Below are 14900 nucleotides of genomic sequence, written 5' to 3'. Positions count from 1 at the left end.
CCTTAGAAATCTCTGGATAATTTGTTTAAAACACAGATATGCCAATCCACCAGCAGTCCTATTCAATTAGAATTTTGAGAGGTACAACCTGGGATTCTGTATTTTCACAAGAATTTCAACTGATTGTGAAAGGACACCAAAGTTTGACAACCAAAGGGGTAATAAAAAAATTTAAGTGGAATATTTTCATTAACAAATTTTGATCAACACACATTTACATATAGTGTTCAATTCATCCTAAACCATAGAAATTATGTTATTTTCTCTTTGCCACTTAAAACAGAAAGTCATTTTATACTGCTGCGCTAATTTCTCCATTGAAGTCAACTTTTCATCCAGAGCTTCTTCACAGCATTTTTCACCTCTGCATTTCTGAGGGTGTAGATTAAAGGATTTAACATAGGAGTTATCGTGGTATAAAACACAGCCACAGCTTTATCAATGGGCAGCATGGTCACTGGGCGCAGATACTCAATAATGCAGGGCACAAACATCAAGACGACCACAGTGATGTGAGCCACACAGGTGGAAAGGGCTTTGTGCCTCCCCTCCAGGCTGTAAGTCCTTAGGGAGCGCAAGATGACGACATAGGACACCATCAAGAGGAGGAAGGTTAATAAGCAGATGAACCCACTGTTGGCAGCAACAAAGAGACTGAGGGTGTGAGTGTCCATGCAGACAAGTTTCAACAAAGGATACAAATCACACATGAAATGATCTATGACATTGGGGCCACAGAAGGGCAGCCAGACAATGAAGAGGATCTGAACGGTTGCATGGAGAAATCCTCCAGCCCAGGCCACTCCCACAAGGATGCCACACCCCTGTGGGCTCATGATGGCCGTGTAGTGCAGAGGTTTGCAGATGGCCACGTAGCGGTCATAGGCCATCACTATCAGCAGGATGATCTCAGCAGCACCAAAAAGATGCTCAATGAAGACTTGAGTCATACACCCCCTAAATGAGATGATTTTTCTCACAGTCAGACTGTCGGTTAGCATTTTAGGGGTAATAGAGGAAGAAAAGCAGACATCTATTAGGGATAACTGAGACAGAAAGAAGTACATGGGGGATCGCAGGGCCCTGCTGGTGCTGACAGTGATAATAATGAGCAGGTTGCCTGCCAAGGTGACCACGAAGGCCATTAAAACCACAAGAAATGAGAATTTCTGAAGCTCCGTATTTTGAGTCAAGCCCAGGAGAATGAATTCCGTCACATTATTCATCCTCTCTGTCAATTCAGCTCAGGTGACAGGTGACTTCCCTAAAAAGAAAGTGACACTCGACCTCATAGTGACTCCTTCACTTAATTAATAAATATATTCATGCAGTGCCTTGTTCATTCATTTTTGCAGAAGTCTAAAACAAATGCAAAACCATATCAACAACTTCATTTCTTTTATTCTTACACATGACAATATAGGTGTTATTGATTTTGTTCTTTTTAATTTCATGATTTGTTTTTAATTTTCTACAACAACAAAAAATGTGAAACTTGAAAACTACTATGCATCAAGTATGAGGAGACAGTCCAGGATGTGGCCGTATATGTGGCCGTACATTCACAAACACCCAAAGCTAATGAATTTTACCACCGAAATGGTGGCACATATTTATCAGTGACAAATCCAATTTGTTCTACTATTTAAATCAAATAAAAAGACTCAAAGACATAGAAAGATTCTTTCATGAGCCATCCTCTTCCCTCATTTGCCTATCTGGAAGCTTTCTGAAAAATGACGTTGCTACCTCCTTCCAGTCTCAGGCTCCGGCATCCATTATAGCACTTGCCATGTTGCCCCACACTCCTCTCTCTCTTTATTCAACATGTGGGTCCTTGAAGGCAAAAACTGGCCTTACTACAAATGCCATCTTATTCCTTTTTGCTATCTCTGATGCTGGCCAAAATGTAATCACTCATTAAGCACTTACTGAGGTAAAAAGAAGGAAAAAAGAGGCAGAGAGAAAGAACATGAGAGAGAAAGAAAAGAGAAAGGGAAAAGGAGAAACACATTAAAGTCCAAGGAAAGAGAAATCGACTTCAAATCCAAAGCCTTAGCACAGGGATGTGATATACAGTATGGGGCATATACTCGTAGTAAATAATGTTGTAAAGACTGTGTGGTGTCGGATGGGTACTGGACTTATTAGGCCAATCACTTCATAAATTATATAAATGACTAACCACTGCACTGTACACCTGAAATTAACATAAAATAACATTAAATGTCAATTGTAATTAAATATACATATAGTCATGGGATATAAAGTATAGCATAGGGAATATAATCAATGGTATTGTAATAGCTGCTACAGTGTCAGGCAGGTAGTAGGTTTGGTAGGGTTATCACTTTGTGAGGGGTGTAAATGTCTAATCATTACGTTGCTTTATACACCTGAAACTAATAAAAAAAAATCCAAAGTCTTAGTTTGGGGATCTACCCCTTATTAACTATGTAACTATTTATTTTATCTATCTGTGCTTCAATTTTTCATCTATTAAAGGAGGGATAAATATGCCTATATTTAGGATTGCTGTGAAAATTAAATCATTTTAAACTTATTATTATTATCGTTATATGCTTTACTGTTTTCATGTGAGTATCACTAAACAAAACTTTCAAAACTTCCTCTGAACGTCTCCAAAAGACAGTTTCCAAAAACATATGCTAACCAAGTGAAGAGAAAAGGAGATCAAAGAAAACAAGGATAAATGTCAAAAAGAAAGGTCATCAGATAAAGAGAAAAAAACATTTTAAGTAAGCTATGTAAAAATTATTTAACATAAAGACTGAATTATTATTTAGTTTGCTTATTTGTTTTGTGGGATTTGTTGTTTATTCGTTTCATTGATTCATTTCCTAAAGATACACGAGTATTCTAATACATTAAAAATGTAGTCTTTCCAAATTTGACTCTATAATGAGTATGGAGTTTTCCAGGAAACGAACCTTAATTTAGATCCAGTTCATTATTTAAATAAATGCTTTGTAGAATAGTGTGCCTTACTAGTTTTATGATCTATTCATTTTTATATCCACAGTGCTGGCCAGTATTTGATATTATAAAACATTTGGTAAGAATGAGAAAGGGAATGTGGAGAGAGAAATACAGAAGAGGGGAGGGGGGGAGGGGAGAGAAGAGGAGGGGATGACAAGCAATGTAAAACAAAGACCAGAAAAGAGAAAAACAAGAGAAAGAAGAGGAGAAAAATGGACACATTACAGAGTCCTAATAAAGACAATTTTATAATATTTCCAACAAGTGTTGCATTTGAAATCCAAACTTTCTATCAAACTCTCATGTTGATTATGGTCATTAGGATCAACAGGAAAAAAATTGACAAATACACAAACCATAGGTTATCCTTACATACAAACTGGTCAGCAAAAAGTTATTTTTGCCCAACTCAATATTGCAGGTTATAAACTATTGACTTGTTATGAATTGGTTCTTTGCAGAGTCGATAATACTTAAAATAAACTTCTCGAGATTTTCTTTAATCCAAGGTATATGCAATCAGAGTCATGGTCATGTTAATTTACTGTGGAAAAAAAAAATAAAGTATTTCCAGAAAATAAAATGCTGAGGTAAAATCACAAAGAAGAAAACTGTGCTTCTCCTACATACCAATGCTCATCACATCCTGTGTGTCTCTAGGACTTCTAACCCTGGCCCAACTTGTCCGTATAATAAACTAGCCTAGATAGTAGACACATGTACTTTGTATTTAAAAGCAATCTGGATTTTGGAGAGAAGGGTTAGATTTCAGCAGCCTTAGCACATTTCCATTTTATGGGACTCATAGAAATCTGTACTTTTAACTTTTTTATATAGAATTTGGGCTGATAGATTTGATTCAAGCCCTCAGAATACAGTAGACATTTTTAAAGCTAGGAAAGCAAATCCAGTTACCAAAACATCAGCAGTTGATTAAAGGTGTCTTGGATGAGACATCTCTTAAAGCCAATTCTCCCAGCCTTTTCTCAAGCAGAGCCACGAGACTGGTCCATGAGACTCCCCCTGCCTTCTCCCACCACTTCTCTAGGACCCCATGTCTAGAGGGTCAGGGAGAGACTTCCCCTTTGTTGTTCACTCCGCAAAGAAATTCTCAGTCTCACCTTCTCAACGTCTTTAATTCTCACAACAAAGAGACATGGGCTTTATTCATGTGGGTAACTCACCTCTCTGCTATTTCCTCAAGGGAGGAGTAATTAACTTGAGGAGTCTTTGCCAAGATGGCAACCGAATGCCTCTCCCTTCCTCCCATGGTCCCTCTGACCAGAGAATGACATTTTGACAAGGGTTAGAATTCACCTGTAGAACTAGGAGGACCATCAGGCTGCAATCAGAACCTGGATTCTTCATTTCTTTCTTTTTCCCAATGGATGTTCATTGAACCTCTAAAACGTACCATGCAGTGTTGCTGTACAATAACCATGACAGTAACTAACTATTGAGTGATGTATGCCAGGCCTGGTATTAAACACATCATGTGAAGAATCCTTTGTGATGGCACTATTATTCCCATTTTATAAATGAAGAAACTGAGGCACTATGTATTTAGGTAATTTGCCCAGGATCCGAAGGGCATAGTGTGGCAGGGGAGAAATTAAAATACACAGCCCAGATTGTGTCTCTGTCCTCAGGATACAAGCACTCAGCTACTTAAAAAAGCAAAAGTGGTGAGCACTTTAAAAAAAGGCAGAATGCTGTATGTCTGTGTAATGGAGACAGGGCTTAAACAGGAGTGCAGGTGAAGGGCTCAGGGAAAGTATTCGTAAGGAAGCGACGTGGAAGTTGAAAACAAACAAACAGAACACTCTCCAAGGTCTAGATGAGATAAGTAATGGAGAGCCTGAAAAGGTTAATAGTTTAGAGACAGAGCTGGACTCTCATCACTTGGTGAACAGTGAACAAGGCACCTAAGTGAGCCTCAGGTGCATGTGTGATTCCATCCTGCTCTGAGCTACATCCAATCAATTGTACTTTTCCAAACATATCTTCAAGTGCACTATACGCTATCGTAGTCACTACTGTGTTTCCCCAAAAATAAGACCTAGCTGGACATCAGCTCTAATGCGTCTTTTGGAGGAAAAATTAACATAAGGCCCCATCCCGGTCTTATTTTAATATAAGACAGGGTCTTATATTAATTTTGGCTCCAAAAGACGCATTAGAGCTGATGGTCCGGCTAGATCTTATTTTCGGGGAAACACAGTATCAATTACCTTGAAATTATTTAAGCAGAAAAGTTAAAACACCTCAAACAACTGAAAAGCCCCCGTTATAACTGACTCACCAAAATGAACAGAGACAGCTTAGTTAAATAAAGCACGCAGACACTGAAGAAACACAGACCCACTCTCTAATATAAGCTGTGCTGTGGATGTTTTCTTACCTTAAAATAAGTTACTTAAACTTTGTCAGCCTCACTTTTTCTCATCTTCAAAATGGGACTAATAATGCAGGTCATTTTTTTGAGGATTAAATAAAAGACCCCCAGTTAAAAACAATTAATGAACAGCAGTGATATTTGTATTAGCAACAACAACAACAACAACAAAAACAGCATCTCAAACTTTCCACTATGACTTCAAAAATAGGTTTTCAAGTGACTAAAGAAATCGACGATCTCAGACATTCTCCGTGAATTATTTCCCATCACAGAACAACTAACACAGTCACCCTCTCTCCCTGGAGCTTCTTGCTCCACAGGCCTCGAGCGTGGAAGACGACTGTGGCTGGACCTTGGGGTACATGCTTCGGACTCAGGCCACACTCCTGGTGGTGCTTCACAACTGATGTTGGTATTTGTGGTTTGTAACTTTTGTTTACTATATGATTGAAAAGACTATATGCAAATAGTAACTAGTGAGATGGAGGGGCTATATAATTATCAGACAAAAAAAGACTTTAAGACAAAAATGGTTACAAGAGAAAAAACAAGACACTCTAATGTTAACATCAATGCATAAAGGGGTGATGCCATTATAACACATATGCAAACATTGACAAAATGAGGGGGAATAGACAGTTCTACAATAAGAGTTATAGATCTCAATATCCCACTTTCAATAATTTATAGAACAATAAGAATTAAGATCAATAAGGGAACAAAGGATTTATATAAGCTCACTATACCTAACAGAAACAAGTAGAACACAAACACACTGAAATGCATGTTCTTCTCAAGTGAACATGAAAAATTATTCAGGACAAGCTACACCTTAGGTCACAAAACAAGGTTCAAGAAATTTAAAAGGATTGAAACCACACAAGGAATACTACTCTGCCACAAAACAGAATGACATATTACCATTTGTGACAACATGGATGGACCTGGAGGGCCTTATGCTAAGTGCAATAAGTCAGACAGAGAAAGACAAATACCATGTGACTTCGCTCATATGTGGACTCTAAAGAACAAAATAAACAAATAGTAATAAACTCATAGATACAGAGAACAAACTGATGGTTACCAGATGGGAGGAGGAGTGGGGGGGAGGGTGAAAAAGAAGAAGGGATTAAGAAGTACAAGTTTATAGTTGCAAAATAGTAACAGGGATGTAAAGTACAGCATAGGAAATGCAGCCCATGATATTGCAATAATTGTATGGCGCCCAGTGGGTACTAGACTTATGCAGGGGGGCGGAAGGGGAATCACTTCATAAGTTATATAAATATGTAATCACTATGCTGTACACCTGAAACTCATATAATATTGAATGTCAATTATAATTGAAATATTTTTAAAATTTTTAAAAGCTACAACATACCAAAACGAAGGGAATACAATGAAAGCAGGACTCAGAGGGAAGTTTGTGTCTGTAAATGCCTACATTATAAAAGAAAAAGAGCTCACCTTAATGAATCAGAAAGGAAGAGAATATTAAACGAAAAGCAAGCAGAAGGAAGAAATAACTATTAGAGTAGATAAAATCAAATAGAGAGTAGCAACAAACAGGATCAACAAAACTAAAAGTTTGGTTCTTTGAAAAGATTGACAAAATTGAAAAATCTTTAGAAGAGGAACCAAGAAACAAGAGAGAAGACTAAATTACTAAAATCGGGAATGAACGTGAGAACATCACTAGCAAATTTTCAGGAATTGTTTTTAAATAAGAAAATACTATGAACAATTTTACATCAACAGATAGATACCCTAGATGAAATGAAAAAATTTCTAGAAACATGTAAACTATCAAATCAACATGAAAAAAAAATAGAAAATGTGACCACACCTATAACAAGTGCAGAGATTAAATAAATAAAAAATAAAGAAAAGGTCCAGGACAAGATGGATTTTACTAGTGAATTCTATGAAACATTTAAAGAAGAATTAATACCAATCCTTCTAAAACTCTTTTTTTAAAAAAAGAAAACTAGAAAAGGATGAAATACTTTCTATCATTAATTCCTGGGAAAGAAAACAACAGCTATAAGACAAGATCCTGGAAGGTTTATGGAAACGTCTTTCATGTCTACACAGGCCAAGGTGAAAATGTTTCTGTAGTTGGTCACCTCTCCAGAGCAAGATTCATCAGAGGCCGAGCGAACCCCTTGAATGTGCTTCTGCCACACTGGCTGTCTGTTGCCCAGCAGGACGGAAGCCATTTATTTAAGATCATTTCTCCATAGTATTTCAAGTGAACCTATTTTAAATTCCAATCCAGAAAACAGGTTTCAAAAAGTTTTCTGTGAGAAAGTTTTGATGCTTTAGGGTAGGCTACATGGAAAAATTTAGACTCACAAGAACACTTTCTTTTTTTTTAACAGATGTATTGAGGTATCATTGATTTACCAAAAAATTGCATATGATTAATATATACAATTTCTTAACTATTCATTTGACAATGAATTCTGTGACATATCTTTCATATTGAAAGTTACTTATGACAAAAGGCTGTCAGTTTGAATATGGGATTGTTTCTGAACACCCCAAACATCATTAAGATCATCTAAGACAGCTGAGGTAAGTTTTCAATAGTTCTGGTGCTTATTAAAGATTGTGACTCTCCAGTTATAGTACTAATTACTTTTCAGCACTTCTCAGATATAGCAACAGATTATTTCATCATCACTCCAATTCTTCAAACCTTAAATAATGCCCATAACAACCTGTGAGGTGGATATGATAACTTTATGGATGAGGAACGAGGGTGTAAGTGCCAAAGTAATGCACCCTAGATAAAACAAACATTGCAAGCAGGATTCTAACCTGGTCTTCCTGGTTCTCAAACTAATACACTTAACCACTGGGATAATTATTTTTGATATTCTGTGGAAGATTCTGGGGGACCGTATTTTAGAGGGGGATATAGGAGGGACTACTTGGGGCTAAAGGAGAGGACAAGATAAAAGGGCTGTTGAATGAAAGCAGTACCACATTTTCCTTAACATTCGGGAGTTCCACACACATGTCATTGTGTGTGTGCGTGTGTGTGTGTGCGTGTGTGTGTGCACGTGCGCACGCTCACTCACTGATGAAGTAACTCCATATAAACTTACGTCTGAAGTAGTGGTAAAGTAATTATAATTATTACGGTAATATCAACATTATGTCTTATATAAGAAAGGGCATTAGTTAAGAAGTTAGAGTAAAAAAATTAACAAGCATAACCTCATGTAAACTAGGCTCTGCCCCCTTTATTAGCTGCTTGATCGTTCGGTGTGAGCCTTCTATTTTCTAATGTGTAAAATAAATATAAAAATGAAAATAGTAACTCTTTCGTAGGTTTGCAGTGAGGATTAAATAACCAAATGTCTGCAAAAAAAAACAAAAAACATTTGAAACACAGTGTTTTTATGGAAGTTTTAGTTAATATCATCATCATCATTATCATTATTGATATTAATCTCAGGTTATTTCCTCATCTGCAAAATGGATAATACAATACGAACCACACAGGTTGTTGTATGAGAAGTGATCGTATGCAAAAGCGCTTGCTACTATACCACGCACAGAGCAATCAATCATTTAAAAGTACAAAGCATTAGCTATTATGAAGTCACTGGACTTAGGAAACACGCATTATGATTACTTTATGTAGCTCGTGTATCCATTCTTTACCTTCCTGTCACCAGGGCCATCACTCCTTTTTCAACTACTATAAACGGTCTGCTACCAGAATTCATGTGTCTGCCTTCCACCTCCTTCCTGAACCTCAGCCCATTTCATCCAAAACACACAGATCTTTACTAGAATAATATCTAAGATTCTCCCTTCTTCACATTCCTCTTCATCCTTTCACTCATATTCTCAATGAGCTTCCAAGGTTCCACATTTCCTCAAGGTCAAAGAAAAAGTGCTGAAGCTTTGCACTTAGAGACTTTACAGCCATTTACCATTTCCCTTTTCAGGCTTGGCTGCCTCTCTATGTGCAATCTGCTACTTCACCTTAGACCCCTGCTCATCTGGGACAATTAAGTGTGCACAGGTGGTCTCTTGCCGGTGTGTTTACAAAAGTTCCTTGTGTCTATAATCATGACAAAGACTTCATCTGGGCGGCAATGCGAGTCATCTTCAAGAACTCAAAATCTTTCTTTCCAACACACACACACACCTCAAAAGAATTCAGAATGCAAACTAATCCAAGAATTTATGATATATTAGAATAGAACGCTTAATAAATCCAAGAGTTCATTAATAAAAATTGTTCCTTTTCAGGTGATGTAATTAACCATCACATGAAACACATGGAGAATAGGAATAATGTGACAGAGTTTCTTGTACTGGCGCTGACAGAGACTCCAAAGATGCAGAAAATGAGATTTGTTGTGTTTTTTGTCATCTGCACCATCACTGTGGTTGGAAATGTGCTCATCGTGGTCAGAATCAGTGTCAGCCCATCACTGTGCTCCCCCATGTGTATCTCTCCTTCTCTTATGCCTGCTATTTCTGACCCCCAAACTGATCGTAGACTCACCTCATGAAAAGAAGACCACTCTGTTCAACAGATGCATAACCCAAATCTCCGGGGAACATTCTTTGGAGGTTCAGAGGGCATCCAGCTTACTGTGATGGCTTTTGATCATTATGTGGCCACCTGGAAGCCCTCGCACTACACAACCATCATGAATCGGCACTACATCTACAAGTGTTTGCACTACACAACCATTGGGGTGCAGGGCCTGCTCATGGGAGTGGTATGGTTGGGCGGCTTTCTTCATGCACCCATACAAGAGATCTCCTCATCTTCAGATTACCCTTCTGTGGCCTTAACATCACAGATCACTTTATCTGTGATCTGAACCCTTTGCTCAATCTGACGTGCATTGATACCCACTCCCTAGGGCTCTTTGTGGCTGCCAACAGTGGTTTCATCTGTCTGTCAAACTTCCTCCACTTTGATGGCCCCCTGTGTGGTCATTCTGCCCTCCCTGAGGACCCACAGCTTGGAGGAGAGGCATAAAGCCATCTCCACCCGTGTCTCCCACATCACAGCGGTCATCTTATTTTTTGTGCCTGGCATATTTGTGTATATGAGACCCGCAGCTTCTTTATCAACTGATGAAGCAGTTGCTGTATTCTGCACTATCATAACTTTCATGCTAAATCCTTTCATCTATACCTTGAGAAATGCCCAGGTGAAAAACGCCATTAGGAAATTGTGTAGTAGGAAATCTGTTTCAGGTGACAAATAAATGTGCTGGATTCCAAACTTGATTCAACTGAGGCAAAGATCCAAAGCACATTTTGGATGATCTCAGCAAGAAACACTTATCGGATAAAGAAAAATTATTGCTATAAATCATAGATCCTGCCTCGAGGAAAGCAGAAATGGGTGCAAGGAAAGAGAGAAAAGCATAACCCAGGACTACTCTTCGTATATTTAAGAATACTACCAAATTAGGGTTTAGTTTTACTAGCTTTGACCATGTCGATGGATTCATAGGCTTTCCTCCTAAAAACAAACTAAAGAAATAATAGAATTTCTTGTTATTGAACAGTACTTTCCATAAGAATCCAAGGAGGTAGGCACTGCTATTATCACCATTTTATAGATGAGAAAATTGACAGAAAGGGAAGGAAGGTACCAAAACAGAAACATTGGAAAGCCAGTAACCAGAATGGACTGATTTCCCAGATCATGCCTTTAACTGCTGTTAACTGCCAGTCATGGTGATAGAAAGATCAGATAACTATACTAGTTACTGTTAATTGAGCCAGGGACTATGCTGGACTGACATATATATTAGTTTATTATCTATAACTAAAAATCTAATAATGTTTAATTAATAACTGCGCTTGTTTTTATATATAACGATTGTCACATGTTGCCTGTAACATTATGGTATGTAACTACTTTAGGGCTATAAAAGCATCAGCATCTAACTTCTGATGGGTAGGAAATGAAGGTTACACCATGTTTCCAAATTTCCTTGCACATTATAGAATCATTTTGTAATGCTCAGATCACTCATCTTATGCTGATAACCCATCAGAAGGAGTAATGATTCAAATAAAAGAACATTTTGATGTCATAGAGGAATTTTTACTTATTAAATATACAGCCATACTCTATGAAGCATTTGCCTGCTATATAACAATAGTTCTTACAAGGTAGCACAATGTTTGGTACATGATAAATATTGAATGAATGAATGAATGAATGAATGAATGTCTAAAGGAAGATAAATTCAATAAAATGAAGACAGTAGTATTAGAGGCTAGGGAATTCTTTCCTACAATTATCTGTTTCAACTCTAAGGAGAACTCTGGTGAAGCCTCTTAAGGTACTACAATTTGCTTTTACTCCTGCTTAAACAGAGGATGACACAGAAATTGAAACTACAATTCTCAGCATATAAGCGAATAGTTGACCTTGATATTTTCCCTGCTCTCAATAAGATTTTACTATCATATGAATATGAGCTGAGCTGTGTATGTTATAATGCTCTGTTAAACAGTTTCCTTGTTTGTAACATTTCATTATTAAAAGCTGTTTTAAAAAATGTGTGTCTCCATCTATACACAAAGCAATTTCAGGATAAATATATTGCTTTCCTTTCTGTCCTTCATTCATTCATCAACAAATATTTTTGAGCCCAAGGTATGTATCAGGCATGTTGATAGTTGCTGCGGCTTCCACGGTGAATAAAAAGAAATTATGTTCCTGCCTGCTCAGAGCTTAAGAGCCACTGAAAATCTCCCAAGAGAGAGAGAATTACAACACAGTGTTATAAGAAATTCAACAGGGGAGGCACAGAGTACCATAAACCCACATCAGAGGGCTACACAACAAAGACCTGCAGGGTCACCAAAAGATTTCTAGATTTATGTTAAGTGAAATAAGTCAGAAAGAGAAAGACAAATACCATATGATCTCACTTATATGCGGAATCTAAAGAAAAGAATAAGTGAATGAACTAATCAGAGACAGTTTTGGAAACATGGAGGAAAAACAGAGCGTTGCTAGAGGGGTGGGGGGGTGGGGATAAGGGGAAGGTGAGAGGTTTTGGGAACGTACAGAGGGATAGTGGATGGGGGGAGGGGGGTTCACACAGTGTGAGGGATATAAATGATAAACGTCTAAGTTTTGCTTTGTCTTGTGCACCTGAAACTAATTAAAAAACAACAAAAAAACATATTAGGGGTGGCTGGATGGCTCAGTTGGTTAGAGTGCGAGCTCTGAACAACAGGGTTGCTGGTTCAATTCCCACATGGGATGGTCGGCTGCGCCCCCTGCAACTAAAGAGTGAAACTGAGCTGCGCCCTCCACAAGTAAATTGAAGGACAACGACTTGGAGCTGATGGGACCTGGAGAAACACACTGTTCCCCAATATTCCCCAATAAAATAAAAAGAAATAAAAACAAACAAACAAACAAAAGATTTCTAGATGAAAGGCATCAAAAACGGGACCCAATGGATGAAAAGGAGTCAGCTGACAGAGTGAACAGGCATCAGTTGGAGGAGAGTGTCCTAGGAGATGGGCTACATAACAAAGGCCACGAGGTGAAAAGATCATGCAGAAAACCTAATCAATTCAAGTGAGCCTGGGTTATTAATTCATCCCTCCATTAAACAATTATTTACTGAACCTCCTACTGAGTGCTAGGCACTGAATTTGTAAAGGGTAAATGGCCAGACATGAAGCCGGAGAGACAAGAATAGACTGAAAAGGGTTTCATAATCGTGTTAAGGCTCAATGCTCAGTGCCATGGAGAAAATATTGAAAGGTGTTTTTAAGCTGATGGGTGATGCAGTTAGAGCTGAGAGTTCGAAGGATAACTCTAGTTACAGTATGGAAAATGGATTGAAGGGGACAAGACTGACAGCAGGAGAGCTGTTAGGAGATTACGGTAATGATTTGGGTGTGAAAGGATGGAGGCCCAAACTCTGATGGTGCCAGTCAGGATGCAGAGTTTGGTAGACTCTGCTGCATCCAGCTCTAGTCCCCTTCACCGGGCCAGTGTACCCACGTCCGCTGCTGCTGTGTGCTTGGGCTGCTAACAGCTCAGGGCCCCAGTATACCAGAGCCTACCAGTGGCCAATGAATGACGAGAGCCTTGGTCCACCTGCACCCAAGAGGGTTGTTCCCTGCTTAGCAATCCAGGCCACAGCTCCTTGTTCACCAGCCTCAGCCCACCAGCACTCCGAGGGAAGCTCCTAGCTTGCCAGTCCCTTTCTTGCATGCCAGTCTCTATTCAGCTGCCATGAACTAGTTCTGGCCCAAAGCAAACAACCGAACTTCACCATCCAATGGGCAATTACTACACCTTCCCCAAAAGATTGGCATCCCAGCAGTGACCTCTTCTCAATGTTACATAATAACATTATTTTAATACCAGTCCAATGTTCTAGATTCATACCATGTAGCTTCTAAAGATATTTCAGATTTCCAGGTAATAGATAAATATTTATTTATTAAGAAGCAGTAAATTATGATGACAAGACTTGGGATGGGAGACAGTAAGTCTGGGTTGCAGTCATAAGCTTTGCTCTGTGCTTAAGTGGCTGTTTCCAAGTATTGTCCAACCCCTTGTGTGGGGGAAGAGCCCCAGAAAGTAGTTTCCAGGCTCTCGGCCTCACGTGGACAGGTGCTGGCTCAGGTAGTAAATGGCCAACTGTGATTGCATGGCCATCAGCTGTGGCTAGTTGGCCGTCAGCTGTAACCAGTGAGCCATTGGCCACTAATATAACTGCTGTGGCTACGTTAGCAGAAATGGGGGCTAGCAAGAAGATGGTGGCTGGGCTGGCAAGCGTGGATGGCGGTTTGCGGACAGTGTGGATCCAGCCTCCAGTGAGAGTATAGTGCCGCCAGAGAATATAGTGGTATGACTCCCCTACCTATGGCTCCGTGGGTGTTCCTTTTTGGCCTCACCATATCCTGCGTTCTTGTATGGGGAGCGGGAGCAAAGACCCCGCAGGCCACCCCGCAGGCCACCCCGCACGACACCTTGTCAGTGTCGATCTCTTCATCTATAGATCGAGAGCTTACACTAGATTACCTCCATTACTTCTGTCATGCGGGAGACCCTGCTCGCTGCGCCATTTGTCGTGTGGGGTGGCCTGCAGGATCTCTGCTCCCGCTCCCTGCACAAGAACACAGGATATGGTGAGGCCAAAAAGGAACACCCACGGAGCCATAGGTAGGGGAGTCATACTACTATATTCTCACTGGCGGCATCCACCTCTGCAATCAGCTCTTGCTAGCTCAGCCACCATCTTGTTGCTAGCCTCCATTTTCTGCTAGCATAGCCACAGCAGTTATATTAGTGGCCAATGGCTCACTGGTTACAGCTGATGGCCAACTAGCCACAGCTGATGGCCATCCAATCACAGTTGATGGCCATTTACTACCTGAGCCAGCAGCTTTCTATGTGAAGCCGAGAGCCTGGAAACTGCACTTTGGGGCTCTGCCCCCAGAACATCTATCGGCAATGCTCAATGAT

General features: G+C 39.4%; 1 protein-coding gene and 1 pseudogene across 1 annotated transcript; one reads left to right on the top strand and one right to left on the bottom strand.

Annotated features, from left to right (window-relative positions):
- Nucleotides 1-323: 323 nt before the first annotated feature.
- Nucleotides 324-1226, bottom strand: LOC148755915 (olfactory receptor 4C12-like). Its single transcript, XM_088789975.1, has one exon. The coding sequence runs from the start codon at nucleotides 1224-1226 to the stop codon at nucleotides 324-326; it is 903 nt and encodes a 300-aa protein (XP_088646101.1).
- An 8473-nt stretch (nucleotides 1227-9699) lies between these two features.
- On the top strand, nucleotides 9700-10647 carry LOC148755914 (olfactory receptor 4C46-like; annotated as a pseudogene).
- The last annotated feature ends 4253 nt before the right edge of the window (nucleotides 10648-14900 follow it).

This window comes from Rhinolophus sinicus, chromosome 14 (genome assembly GCF_057876585.1).
Source record: "Rhinolophus sinicus isolate RSI-liver-muscle chromosome 14, RSI-T2T, whole genome shotgun sequence".
In the NCBI taxonomy this organism is placed as follows: Eukaryota; Metazoa; Chordata; class Mammalia; order Chiroptera; family Rhinolophidae; genus Rhinolophus; species Rhinolophus sinicus.
Note: the sequence above shows the minus strand (reverse complement) of the source record. Positions and strands in the feature narration are given on the sequence as shown.